Below are 13,495 nucleotides of genomic sequence, written 5' to 3'. Positions count from 1 at the left end.
CCGGAAGTGTTGGCTGCGGATGCCAAATGCATTTTCAGAGATGCGCCGTGGACGAGACAAACAATAATTTAAAATGTGCTTGTCTGTGAGGATGCGGTGTCCAGGGTATGGCCGAAGGAGATATGGTTTCAGAGGAAAAGCTTCATCTGGCACAATGACGTGGTTAACTTTTCCCAGCTCAGGAGTATCCGGAAGTTCACTTGGTGGTGGAACATTCAGAGTTCAATCTCTGAGTGCCTTTCCCAGCACAGAATTGGCAAAGATGCCTCCATCACTGTTGCTGCCATAGCTCCCCACATCAACCCCCAGGAAACGGTAATCCGCATCAACTAGCGCCAGTAAGATTATAGAGAACGTACCTTTGTAATTAAAGTAGAGAGAACCAGAGTTTGCAGGGGCCTGGATGTATATGTGTTTCCCATCCATAGCTCCCAAGCAATTAGGGAAATTCCATCTATCATGGAACCTCCAGGCTGTATACCTCCACATCTCTTCAGTAGGCACTGGCAAATGCTCATCTTTGAGGCAATGCCAAATTGCATCACAGGTCTCACTCACTATCAATGCCACAGTCGACACGCCAAGTCGGAAGTTGAATGCAATAGTTCGGAACGAGTCCCCAGTGCTTAGAAAACTGAACTAGACAAATACTCGTTTTTAGATCTCAAAGCTGCAAATATAGACAAACTCACCGTAAACACACGCTAACCCATGCTGCTCTTTGTCGATTGGTTTACGGTATTGTGTTTGTTCTTTTGTCAACAAGGGCGCCAGTTGTTGAAGTAAATCTTCGAACTCGCTGACGGAATTCTAAAATACCCCCGAAAACATTCATGATACATTTTTAGCTCTTGTATCAGTCGATAGAACTCCCCATGTTCTTCTCTTCTTATTAACTTAAATCTACGTCTTTTCCGTTGTCTTTCCTCATTCCTCATACTGTCTCTCTTCTTCTTCTTCTTCTTCTGTGTGACAAGCGAGTGCACCGAGCGCAGCCCCACCTTGTGTACCGGGCTATTTCTGTTTTTCACTAAGTGCCATCTTTTGTCAGAGAGTGAATTTGCACGTTCACTCTGCACATCGGCAATGAAAATTGCTTGGGTGTGAACACTCAAGACGCGCTGAAAAACGTCTCAAAAAACGGTGGCGATAAGCGCACGCGATATTCGTCCCGGTGTGTACAGGCCTTTAGACACCACAAAAACTTATTTCATATTTAATTATGTAATTTATAGGTCAATTTGCACATGTTTACATACTCTTTTAAAATCTGTTAAACATAAGTTCAAAACCTAAACACAAAAATAAATTAAAGCTGCAAGCAGCGTTGAAAGGGCCCTTGTACCCGGGGCCACCGCCACCCGGTGGCCTCAGGAAAACAGCGAACAGTGAGCAAGATGCATTTAAGCGGGTATATATAGGAGAAATATACAGCAAATAAATTTTGATGTGCCACACTTCCTTCTACCAGCAGGTGGCTGAATATTGAATATTGCTGTGTAGATGTCTTCAGGTCAGGACTATCAAACGTGAAGTTTAGGGCAGATCGGACATTGTATGCCTGAGTAACAACAACTTCCTGTTTCGTGGCGTTAATTGCATACATTAGCCCTTAGCCACCTGTTGCATGACTTATCATGTTTTTTAGCATGTTTGGTACTTCGCGGCATGTTTAAATGTGGTTCTGGAAGCGAATTACAGTGTAAAGCATGCCATGTCCTCTTGCCAGCAGGTGACGCTATGACTGAATTAATATTGGCATGTAGATGTCTTCAGGTCAGGACTCTTATCAAACATGTGAAGTTTGGGGCAGATCGGACATTGTATGCCTGACTTACAACAGCTTCCTGTGTCATGGCGAAACATCAGACTTTGTCCAGCCGCCACGGACACGCCCTTCAGCAAAAACTCAAGATCTTCACAATTTAACATCACCAAGGCCTTTAGATTAGACTGACCAAATAGTATGTTGACCTGATAAAATCTCTAGGAGGAGTTTGTTAAAGTACAATGTCTGGAAATTGCTAAAACTTCAAAAAACTTCAAAATATCTAATTTCCTGTTGGGTTTTCAGATTTTGCTTCCAGGGACTTGTTTGTAGGTATTGGGCTGTTACATGTGTGTACCGAATTTCATACTTGTATGTGAAACGTAGTGCAAATGACGCTTAATGTAAATTTTCTAGGTGGCGCTTTCGAGCCATTTTCCCACACCAAATTCTGAAACCCATATCAGATGTAGATTTCCACTACTTTTGATGCGTGTGGAAAGTTTCATGAGTTTTCAAGCATGTTTAGGCCCTCAAAAATGCGATTAATTTTGGAGAAGAAGAGTAAAAGACAGAGCAATTCCAATCGGGTCCTCACACCATCAGTGCGCGGGCCTAATAAGACAGAAATTTGCAACATTATTTTTACAGTAATACCATATTGATATATATTCTGAATGGAAAAAAATAAAAGAAACTAGATGTAAATGAACACCTACACAACTGAACACCTACACATTACCATCCATTCAAAAGGAAAACTTGTTAATGTTGTACTGAAATGTAGACATGGACTTTGTAACATAAACTGCAGTGAATTATAAGCAGTAGAGAGTCACTCTGGTTTTGTAAAGAGATAAAGAAAATCATTGATATAATCATTGAAATCGTATAATGCAACCTGACATTAGTGTTTTTAGGGTCTGCGTTTTATGATTGACAAAGTGTGTTTGTTGGTTGAAAACCTTTGCTAGGGAATATAATTGTGTTTTGGTAGCTTTAGTGCATTGTGAATGTGAAATGATCTGCTGTGCCGAGCTGAAAGTTGAGTTTTGAAAACGTGACCTAAGAATTGAGAAATGGGTCCTAGCAATTGTACATAAAAATAAGCCACTGTAAATGGCAAGAGGCATCCTGCACATCAAAAACAGGCAAAGCAACAAATGAATATTATACAACATATCCTAGCTTTTTACAGAAAATATTCAGATGTAACCCCCTTTGTAATAATTAACATTTTCATAAGTAACTGTAATTTAATTACACATTTTTTCTCAGTAACTGTAACTGAAAATTACGTTATCTAGTTACATGTAACTAGTTACTCCCCAACACTGCTAAGTACATATGAGTAGACTCGTCCCCTCTGTCATAATCAAGGAGTCGAGGGTCTGTCCACATAAACCTCTCGCGCCACTTGTGAAACACTTCACACTGGCGACAGGGATTGCCTCGAGGGGAAGAGCTTAGGGAGGTCTGTGAGTGTGTTGCTAAATTTGGAACTACAGACTACTCTTACTATTTCTGCCATATGAATATATTGTAAAAGTATAATGCTAGTTAATATTCATGCATGTCTACAAGCAAAGCAGAATGCACCAAACATCTACCCAGAGTACTTTGGGAAAGCTCCTGTAGCAAACCTGAGCATGAACCTTTTTATTTGTCTTCAATATGACAGATCTGACTAATTGGAGTCAAGAAACATCACATGCGTATGATTTTGAGAACCAATGATAATTTTCTGCTAGCATAGCTCCCATTTGGGCAAGTCTGGAGAATCATGACTGTTAATGAAGAGGGAGGGATTATCGTTAATTAGCCAAAATCTGTATAATCCAAAAAGACCAAAGTGCATCATCTCAACAGTGTGACTAGCTGTTGAACAATGGCAGGAAGTTGGTGTGCTGTTCAATTGCTGGCACTTTGTATGTGGTTTTGTGCTTTCTGTCATGCTGTTCCACAGTGGAGTAATCTGCCCCAGAATCCTCGAGCACTGATGTTACAGCAAACTGACCAGCAGGTTCATCAGCAGGTTCAACAAGCTAGTCAACAGTTTCCTCAGCAGGTTCAGCCTAAGCAGCCAGTGGCGCAGGCAGAGCCCCTTGACAAATGTGCTATAGCTGATTATGAGCAGATCCAATGTGGCCCTGGTATCAGTAGTGATGGGCAGACCGAAGCTTCGTGAAGCACTGAAACAGTTGAAGCAAATGTGCCATATTGTTTCGAAGCTTCGAATCAATCCGACACCTGTCTCTACGGCAACATCTAGTGGTCACTTGCATGTGTTGATCTGAAATACCTTGACAATGATCCATGTAAAAAACAAAACATTAAAAAACAACAGTTTTAACATAACTACATGATCTTGGTTTTGTAACCTGTAGCCTCCTCATTATGAATAACTATAGTTTTTTTGTGGTCATGAAAAATGAACATTAATAAAATAAATAATGCCACAATGTGTCACATTTGTTACATAACATTTTTATTCAAAAATATTATTTGCTCTGCTGTTGAAGGAGTTAGCTGACTTCTTTTTTTAATTTCTCCAGCCTTTGAAAAAATCCTCTCACATGGGACACTTGTTGTCTTCTGCACCCTCCAAAGTGTGCTCCTCAATTGTGCATCAAGGCTAGCTGCATATCACAATAAACACATCTCACTTTATTTGGTGTTTCCAAATGGAAATGATCCCACACCACAGATGTACGGCATCTCTTGTAATGGACAATAACAAAGATAACTTCCTGATTAACAACATCTTCATGCTGGGAAAATGTTATATAGCCTACACAAATGCAAGTTCTTAAAGGTGAAACCAAGATTTTATTAATTTCATAATGAGTTTAACTCTTATACAAAAGCCCTCAAAGTTATGAAAATGCAATCATTCTTTTTTCCATTATAGAACAATATGATCTTCAAACAAAACCCTAGCCCCTTTAATGTTTTTTTATTCTTTTATTATAATTGGCCTGATATATTTTTCTACTGTACTTTCAAGCACCTGATCTGTATTTTGTAATACAAAAATGTTCTGTTATTGCCATGCGGTTTGTAAATGATTATTTGTTCAGCAATAAAAAAAATGTACGGCATCTCTTATGTGGAGCCTTCATTTGTATCTATTCTATTAATATATATATATATATATATATATATATATATATATATATATATATATATATATATATATATATATATATATATATATATATATATATATATATCACCTATGAATCTATATAATTATATATCTAACTTATGCTGTGCTATCTATCACTATCTAACTTAGCCTATATGAATGTGTCACTATATAAATATTCTATCTGTCACTGTCTATACCTATCAGTCAATATATCTCATTTAAATCTAGCCTAAATATAGCCTAACTAACCAAAGTGCACTATAAATCTCACTTATATCACAAAATCACTGCTATCACAAAATCTCTCTCCTCTCACAAAAACCCACGAGGTGAAGATGGATTTACTTAACTTTCAAACTGTGGTGAATACAGATGTGTGACTGTGTGGTTTGTTCCCGCCCCCTTTAATCAATGCAGTTTTGGCAGCGCCACCTGATGAAATACTTTGAGGCTTCATTTAGCCATAGTCACGTAACATGGGTGTTTCGAATCACAGTTCGCAGCAGTGTTTCGAAACATCTGCGCTTTGTGATCTCGGCAAGTGCCGAAACGTCAGTTTCGCGTCAGCCATCCCTAGGTATCAGTGGTGCTGAGTGTGAAGCTATCAACTGCTGCTTTGACGGACACCAGTGTTTCTATGCGAAGGCAGGTAAGAGTGAGTCAATGTATAGGTGTTCATGTTAAACTGCTCCTCAGTAATAACCTGATCTTGTACCTTGTTCAAGTGATTGTCCAGTGTATAAGATGATCAGTTTGTGTTAGTGGTGGCTAGAGATGTTACTAGGGTTGGGTACCGAAATCCGGTTCCAATATGGCACCGGTACTTATATAACCGGTATGTACCGGACCGAATCAGAACGCAGATTTCGGTTCCTCATTTCGGTGCCAAAATTCAAACGTGCTTTCGCGCTTTGGCTGAGCCAGAGACAGACGCTCAGCGCTGGTCACATCACAACTCATGACAACTATTCAGTGTTTTCAACCACATCATGTTTATTTCAGGTTTCAGACATTTAAATGCTCATAAGTACTAGCAAAAAACACACACTGATGTCTATGAAAGCGGCTATGACAATCCTTTCAGGCGGTTATAATTTGACTAACGTTACATGTTTTATTCACATCAGATACATGCACATTATATAGTAACTATAGCGTTTACTCTATTCTTCTTCCAGTTCACTGGTCACTTACTTTCATGTATTTCGTGAGACGAGAATGAACTCAAGTGTTGTAAATCCGACAGATCCGATTCTGAGGCGCAAACTAACATGGCGCCGCCCATTGCGCTTTATAGATCAACTAACACACATTCACTCACACATTTGAACATCAGATAGTTCGTGACACAGTTAAGAAGTTTGTGAATATTTTGAATAAAAAGAAAAAACGAAATAAACTCGATACAGCTGAGCTGTCAGCGCTATTGCGGCTGCTGTGTGTCATGTGAGAAACATGACGCGTCACCATGGAAACATTAAGACGATGCGTTCTAAAATATTTAGCCAGAGAATATGATCATATTTCAAAATAAAGCTGAAGCTCGAAGCTGGTTAGTAGCAGAGCAAGAACACAGACGACTGCTGTTATTATTGTAATTAAGAGTTATATTAGGGTTGTTGTAGTTGGGTGGCTTAGGTTTTACTGTGAATTTGTAAATATGTCAATTATAATTTGTAAATAAGTAAATTGTGTTTTGTATTTATTTATATTCATACATTTAAGTATACATTAAACTTTTAATAAATGGTTCAATTTAAATAAAAAATAAATAAATAAAAAGCCATTTAATGTCATCCACCTCGTTTTGTGGCCTTTTAAAAAAAAAAAAAAGTATCGGTTCAGGCACCGTTTAGGCACCGGAACCGTTTTAAAAGTATTGGTTTGGCACCGGAATCGAAAAAAACCCAAACGATACCCAACCCTAGATGTTACACTACCTTGCTTGAGCCTGGATTCAGTCAGTCTCCTGGCTGGAAACGACACACCTTGCAGTCCTGTGGGATCCACACCTTCCTTTGCTACCAGTTCCCTGTCACTGCATGTGGCACAAGCATGATGGTGAGTAGCTGCTTGTGGTTCTGTTCTGCATGGCTTAGAATGGACTGGATGCCAACAGTTACTATTTGCAGGAGGATGGTGGATATGTGGTGTATGAGAACCAGATGACCTCCTCGTATGAAGTGGGTGTTGGACCACTTGGTTCCATCACAAGGGACAGCCATTTTGAGTAAAAAAAAAAAGTATTTATATTTTCTTTAGCATAAGTGTTAATCCTTGACAAATGCTACAAGCTCACTACTTGTTGTCTAGGCTTCTCTTCCAGTGTAGGTACTCTGCTACTTCTGTGGAAGCTCTGGTTGTGGAGGTCAACACTGTTCCTGCACCTCCACCAGTAGCGGCTTCTGGACCCCTCAGGGTGGAGCTTAGACTGGCAAATGGTCAATGTGTCACCAAAGGCTGTGCAGAAGGTAAGTGTCTGTCCCAAGTTTGCATAAGTATTTTCTAAAACTTCAGTTTGCAGCAGTTTCTGGTTAAACACTGGTATTCTTCCTCGGGTGATGAGGCATACACGTCCTACTACAGTGATGTTGATTATCCAGTCACAAAAGTCCTGCGGGAGCCTGTCTATGTTGAGGTGCGCATTTTGGAGAGGACCGACCCCAACATTGTCCTAATGCTGGGACGTTGCCGGGCGACATCAACCCCCAGTCCACTCAGTCTACCCCAGTGGGACCTTCTGGTCGATGAGTGCGTAAGGCTAGTTTTTATCCATCTAGTGTGCTGTAAGGCATTTCTGACTGTAGCCTTGCCTGAATCCTTAATAGTTTTTTGTAATTATTTTTTTATAGTGATTTCTGTGGCTTAACCCTTTCCCCCTCTGTTAGATCTTCATCCACTGTAGTACAGCAGTGTGCCATCCCTCTTCTGGCTCCTGTGAGCAAAGCTGCACTAAAAAAAGTGAGTGCTTGTTGTAAACGTACTTCAGGAACCATTTTTAAATGCCTCACACGATTCTACCATTTATTTTCCAGGAAGAGATGCTAACGTCAAGACTGTCTCTAGTGGGCAAACTGTGGTGGCTAGTGGAGAAGTTAACCTGGTCATATGACTTTAGTAGTTTTAATAAACTTAACTCAACTGTGTCTCTTTGCTATTGATCTTTCATGACTGTTCTGTTTATTTTCTTGGGCCACACTACTAAACCAGTAGTTTTTTTGTTTTTTTTTGCTTCAAGGTTGTGCTTGACTTGAACTGGTGGAACAAGCCACGCTTCTGCCCAAACCTGACCTATTTGCCAAGTTCCAGTTGCTAACCTGGGTCCCTGTTCTTAATGGTATCAAATTAGGGGTTGTTTAATCTGTTTTGGTCTCTACTTGTGGCTTTATGGACTAACATAACTGCTTGTCTTGATATCATGCATTGCATCTGCAATAAAAAAAACAGGATCAACCTACTGTCCTTTTAATCCTAAATTGTGATCAGTCTTTATTTTTCTCTTGAGGCTAGCCCCAATGTTTATTGAAAAGTAGACTGGTGCTTTAATAAAAGCTAGTTTAGTCCCTTAACTGGTGTATCCCACCTGGGTTGCTGTCTGAGGGCTTGTTTACTCCTGGTACTAAAGCACTTATCAGTCCGCTCACAAGTGGAATATAAATACAGGTTTAAATGGAGCCTAAAAGGTTTTACACTTGTCCCCCTTTTTTTTTTTTTTTGGGGGGGGGGGGGGGTTCGGCATTTAACCTTGACTCGTGAAAGTTGTTTATAAACTGTTTCCAGGGTGTGGCATTAACCGGTCTAAACCATGTCAGTTCTGTAGATTTGGACAAGCTACTTTGTTTAAATGTCTGTGCTTGTTCTTGCACCATTAAAAAAAGAAAGTGGAAGGCAACTTGACTAGTGTCTATGCTGTCAAGGAAATGCATCCCATTTTAATTATATTTAACTGGTTTGAAGAGCTTAATGTTGGTGTATTTATTAGGTCTGTGAAATAAACATTTCAAAATGGTGTTTGGGTAACAGCTTAGGACCCAGTAGTGAAAAATGAAGACCAAGAGTCAGGAGAGTAATTCATTAAAGAAAAATTTATTGAAGAATAGTTTTCAGTTTCATGCACAGAAGCTTCAAGTCTCACAAGGAGTTCGTAGACCGCACTCCCTCTAACAGTCTCCCCGCCTCCGCCCATCGTACATACAATTTATGAACATTTATACTGTTTTCAAGGTCTAGCCACGTCCTTACTGCCATGTTGAATGATTCTGATTGGCAGAGATAATGCACAGTCACTATATATTTCCACACAAGGATAGATAGCAGAGCATATCACTAAACTAGGTAGACTAGTTGTCGCCCTATAACTAGAATTAGATCATTGTTGACCTCGGAGGTTGCAGAAAGGCGTCTTCAGGTCTGGTGTTGTGTGCAGAAAACGTCCATCTTCAATATTAGGCCTGCAGTGATCATGCAATGCACACACACAAAAGCTCCCTAGAATCACAGCTCTCCCAAGGTTGGAGAGTCTTAACTACATATCAACAAAGCACTTCACCAAAACATGCTGATAACATGTGCTTTTCTCTCAGTGAGAGATACAGACAGGTCAATTAATTAGTGTTTCAGTAAAAGGAAATATTAAATTAAATTAAAATATATATATACAGGGCTTGACATTAACACCGCCAAATGCGGGTAGATTTCAGCTGTGGCGGTATGGCAGCCACTCCCTCTAGCCACTTTGGCGGGTTGAATATAATTTCAGTCTCCAGCCAAATGAAATGCCAAGACCGTCGTATCACAAAATGACAATTCTTTATCGATTAACTTGCAGTTAGTGAAGGCGGGACAGGCGGAATCGCGCTGAATGACACACAACAGAACGATCAGTTCTCCTTGCGTCTGTCGAATAGTCGAATACACACGCACACAGATGTCAAAATGTCCATCGTGTGGAGTATCTTGCACGAACACAGTCGGTTAGGTAATAACTGGATATGTGTCAGAATATTACATCCATGCATTCAGCAGTCCAATTAAATACCTGTCTGTCATTAATGTCAATCAAACAACTACAGATGTTAAATACATGTATACATATTAAATAAACCTACTGTTTCTGAAAAAAAAAAAAAATTTTTTAAATGTATTATTGTTTTTGTAATTTGCTTCTTTGTTACTTTATATAGCCTAACAAAAATAACTCATATCATATTCAATTTCTCATATTAGCCTAAACTCAAACTGAGTTTGCCCACCTGCACATACCAGCTGATATGCAGTCTTGATTTGGGTGGTCACTCTGCATTTGAAAGTTTTAAATCTCAAAGTCAACTTTAATCATATAAAATGTAATTTCCAAACAGCAAAATTGTGGCCAGTGAAAATGCTGAGTGGCTAATAACTTTGGAAAACCACGAGCCACAGTGGCTGGTGAGCAAAAAAGTTAATGTCAAGCCCTGTGTGCATATATACACAATTACATTGAAAGATTCTGGAATCTACCGCTGCTTCAGTGTTATTTTATTCATAAACTAACAGTATAAGGGTTTACAAAATTGTTTGGCTGGTTGGAATGAGATTTTTATGACAAGGTTTTAAGGATCCAACTTTTTTTGTGTCTTGATAATGCAAATTACCCAAATACTGAAGCCTAATGTTGAACTAGAAGCACTTTTTGGTGCAGTAAATAGGCCTATGTTATAGTATATAAAAAGTGTTGTAGGTCATACAATATATTATTGCTGGTCCACAGATGTAGAGCAGAAAGAAAGTTTAAAAACCAAGAAAAGCAAGAAGCAGAAAGTTCTGTAAGAAACAACATTAGAGCAGTGTTTTGACTTTGTCAACAAATAATTATGATTTCTCTGTTTTGCTAGTCTCATACGCAACTTTACTTAAATGTTTAAATAGCATTAAACTCAACATTTGTTGTTAGGCTGTTTGTTTCTGACACTGAGAAAGAAAATTATTCTACTGAAATATTTGAGTTTGATATGGAAATATGAGCTTTGTATAAATTGTTGTCAATCATGTTCATCTACATTGAGCAGTTTAGAGCTGTGACAGTATAGTTCACATTTGACATATGCTATAGTATATATATGTGAGTGAACCGAACATGTGCAAATAAAACTGAAAATACTTAGTTGCAGTTTTTGGTTAATTTGATATGGATAATTATGAATAAGGATTTGTAGAATTAATAACAATTGTCAGTATCGACAAGCATAATCGTGTTTCACTACCACAGAAATTGGATGAGAAAAATAAAGTCGTTTCTTTTGTCCTGCCCCATAGGCACCCCATTCAATTATATCTAATACTAAACTGTCAAAAATTGCACAATTATATTAAATATTTTAAGTTGATAGGTGGTTTACGACAAATGTTTTTCTCAACGACGTTTTACTGAAACTGACCAATGGAACAAGAACTTTCAATTCATCTCACAACTTAAGCTCTTCAAACGAGAAGATGGGTGGCTCTGAAAAGAGCCTTTGGGGTGGGTAAGGTCAGAGGTCAGCTCACTTTGAGCTGGTGTATTTGGTGACGGCCTTTGTGCCCTCGGACACGGCGTGTTTGGCCAGCTCTCCGGGCAGCAGCAGACGCACGGCGGTCTGGATCTCTCTAGAGGTGATGGTGGAGCGCTTGTTGTAGTGCGCCAGACGAGACGCCTCACCGCCGATGCGCTCGAAGATGTCGTTGACGAAAGAGTTCATGATGCCCATCGCCTTGGAGGAGATGCCGGTGTCAGGGTGAACCTGCTTCAGCACTTTGTACACATAGATGGCGTAGCTCTCCTTCCTGGACTTTCTGCGCTTCTTTCCTCCCTTACCGGCGGTCTTGGTGACAGCCTTCTTGGAGCCTTTCTTAGGCGCGGACTTTGCTGGTTCAGGCATGATGATGAAGAGTCAATGTGCGCTTAGGAGCGATACAGAGGCTTTTATTCACCGACATATGCTAATTTACTGAGAGATACGAGATTCTTCTGATTGGCTGTTTTCATAGGCCGAGCCCATGAACTCGTATTTCATTGGACAACTCAAAGGAGCGGGTAAATATTAGCCCCGCCCACCGCTTTATGTTTGAAAGAGACCCCGTGCATTTTCGTTTCCTTTGTTCATGTCCCGCTCTTTTTAGATTTGATTAAAGTCTGAAGACTCATTTTTAAAATAAAAAAAATTAAGATCCATTTTTAAAATAGCATTTTGTACCAGAAATTCCCTCCTACACAAAAGCCCCTTTACCACTAACATTTCACTTTTATTTTTCATCATTTTAGTTCAATTCTGTAAATCACTTGAAATTGCAAGATATTCTCTGAAAGAAACAATACAACTCTCGTTTTGAATATCAGCTAAAAGTTGATTTTAACGCAACACATCATTTAAAAAATCTTAAAAGAAACTTAAATTGTGTGTAGAAATTTGAAAAGCCAATTTTTTCCCAGAATTTACATAGGTTTGTTTAATATTCATATCAGCTTATTAGAAATAATTTATATGTATCGCCTGCATTGCTGTGACATGACTCTTTATTTGAGGAAGTGTGTGGCTCTTAAAAGAGCCGTTGGGTTTGTGGTTTATCTTGTTTTCAGGCGTTTATCCTCCGAAGCCGTACAGGGTGCGTCCCTGCCGCTTCAGCGCGTAGACAACATCCATGGCGGTGACGGTCTTTCTCTTGGCGTGCTCGGTGTAGGTCACGGCATCGCGGATCACGTTCTCCAGGAACACCTTCAACACTCCGCGGGTCTCCTCGTAGATCAGACCGGAGATGCGCTTGACACCGCCGCGGCGAGCCAGACGACGGATGGCGGGTTTGGTGATTCCCTGAATGTTATCGCGCAAAACTTTACGGTGACGCTTAGCGCCTCCTTTACCGAGTCCTTTACCGCCTTTGCCTCTTCCAGACATGATTAACTCTGAGTACTTCAGTCGGTCAAATGACAACAACGAGTGAAGAATGAGCGCTACAAGTTGGCCGTTTATATTTGCTTACAGGACCTGACAGAAACCACCCCCTCACCCCGCCCCTCGATATAGTTCAGCACAAGAACAATGTGATTTAACCCTAACCCTGATCTCACGAGGCCTGTCCTTTAATTCATATATAAAAAAACAAAACAAGTTTTATAAGTTTATTTTGACGAAGATAATTATATCATATATAGAGATACTGAATGAAAATGTGTATATTCAATTAATTAATTGTATATAACAGTATATTTCTATGTGACATGTCAGGTATATTGATAGAGTATGAATGATTTCAGGCCTCTCTGATCTACACTGTATATCTCCCTTTAGCTGAACTTGCTCCATAAGAGTCATCTCTTCTTTGGCCTTCAACATCCCATAATAGTTTCAGAACAGCCCATGCCACTATTAGGGAGCAGCTGAAGATTTGATCAAAACTGTGGATGAGCGAATGAAAATGAGTTGGAAAGAAAACAGCTGTATATTTTCAGACAGACTGAAGATGAAAAGAAGTGGCAAACTCATGGATGAAAGGTCAGAGATTAAAAACTATAAAAATGAGTTACGAGTGTAATTGTGAGATGTTTTCAGCTTTGTTGTCTC

General features: G+C 39.5%; 2 protein-coding genes across 2 annotated transcripts; both read right to left on the bottom strand.

The window, feature by feature from the left end:
* Positions 1 to 11,440: 11,440 nt before the first annotated feature.
* Positions 11,441 to 11,815, bottom strand: LOC307121961 (histone H2B-like; the record flags this gene model as incomplete). The annotated part of the gene is made up of 1 exon (XM_079809752.1): positions 11,441 to 11,815. The coding sequence occupies one exon, from the start codon at positions 11,813 to 11,815 to the stop codon at positions 11,441 to 11,443; it is 375 nt and encodes a 124-aa protein (XP_079665878.1).
* A 702-nt stretch (positions 11,816 to 12,517) lies between these two features.
* LOC307121763 (histone H4-like) lies at positions 12,518 to 13,267 on the bottom strand (the record flags this gene model as incomplete). The annotated part of the gene is made up of 2 exons (XM_079809524.1): positions 12,518 to 12,885; positions 13,204 to 13,267. The coding sequence occupies 2 exons, from the start codon at positions 13,265 to 13,267 to the stop codon at positions 12,518 to 12,520; spliced, it is 432 nt and encodes a 143-aa protein (XP_079665650.1).
* Positions 13,268 to 13,495: the final 228 nt, after the last annotated feature.

The sequence above is a fragment of the Gobio gobio genome, assembly GCF_949357685.1.
Source record: "Gobio gobio genome assembly, chromosome: 25".
NCBI classification, from domain to species: Eukaryota; Metazoa; Chordata; class Actinopteri; order Cypriniformes; family Gobionidae; genus Gobio; species Gobio gobio.
The sequence above is the reverse complement of the archived record's forward strand: the minus strand, read 5'-3'. Positions and strand labels throughout refer to the sequence as shown.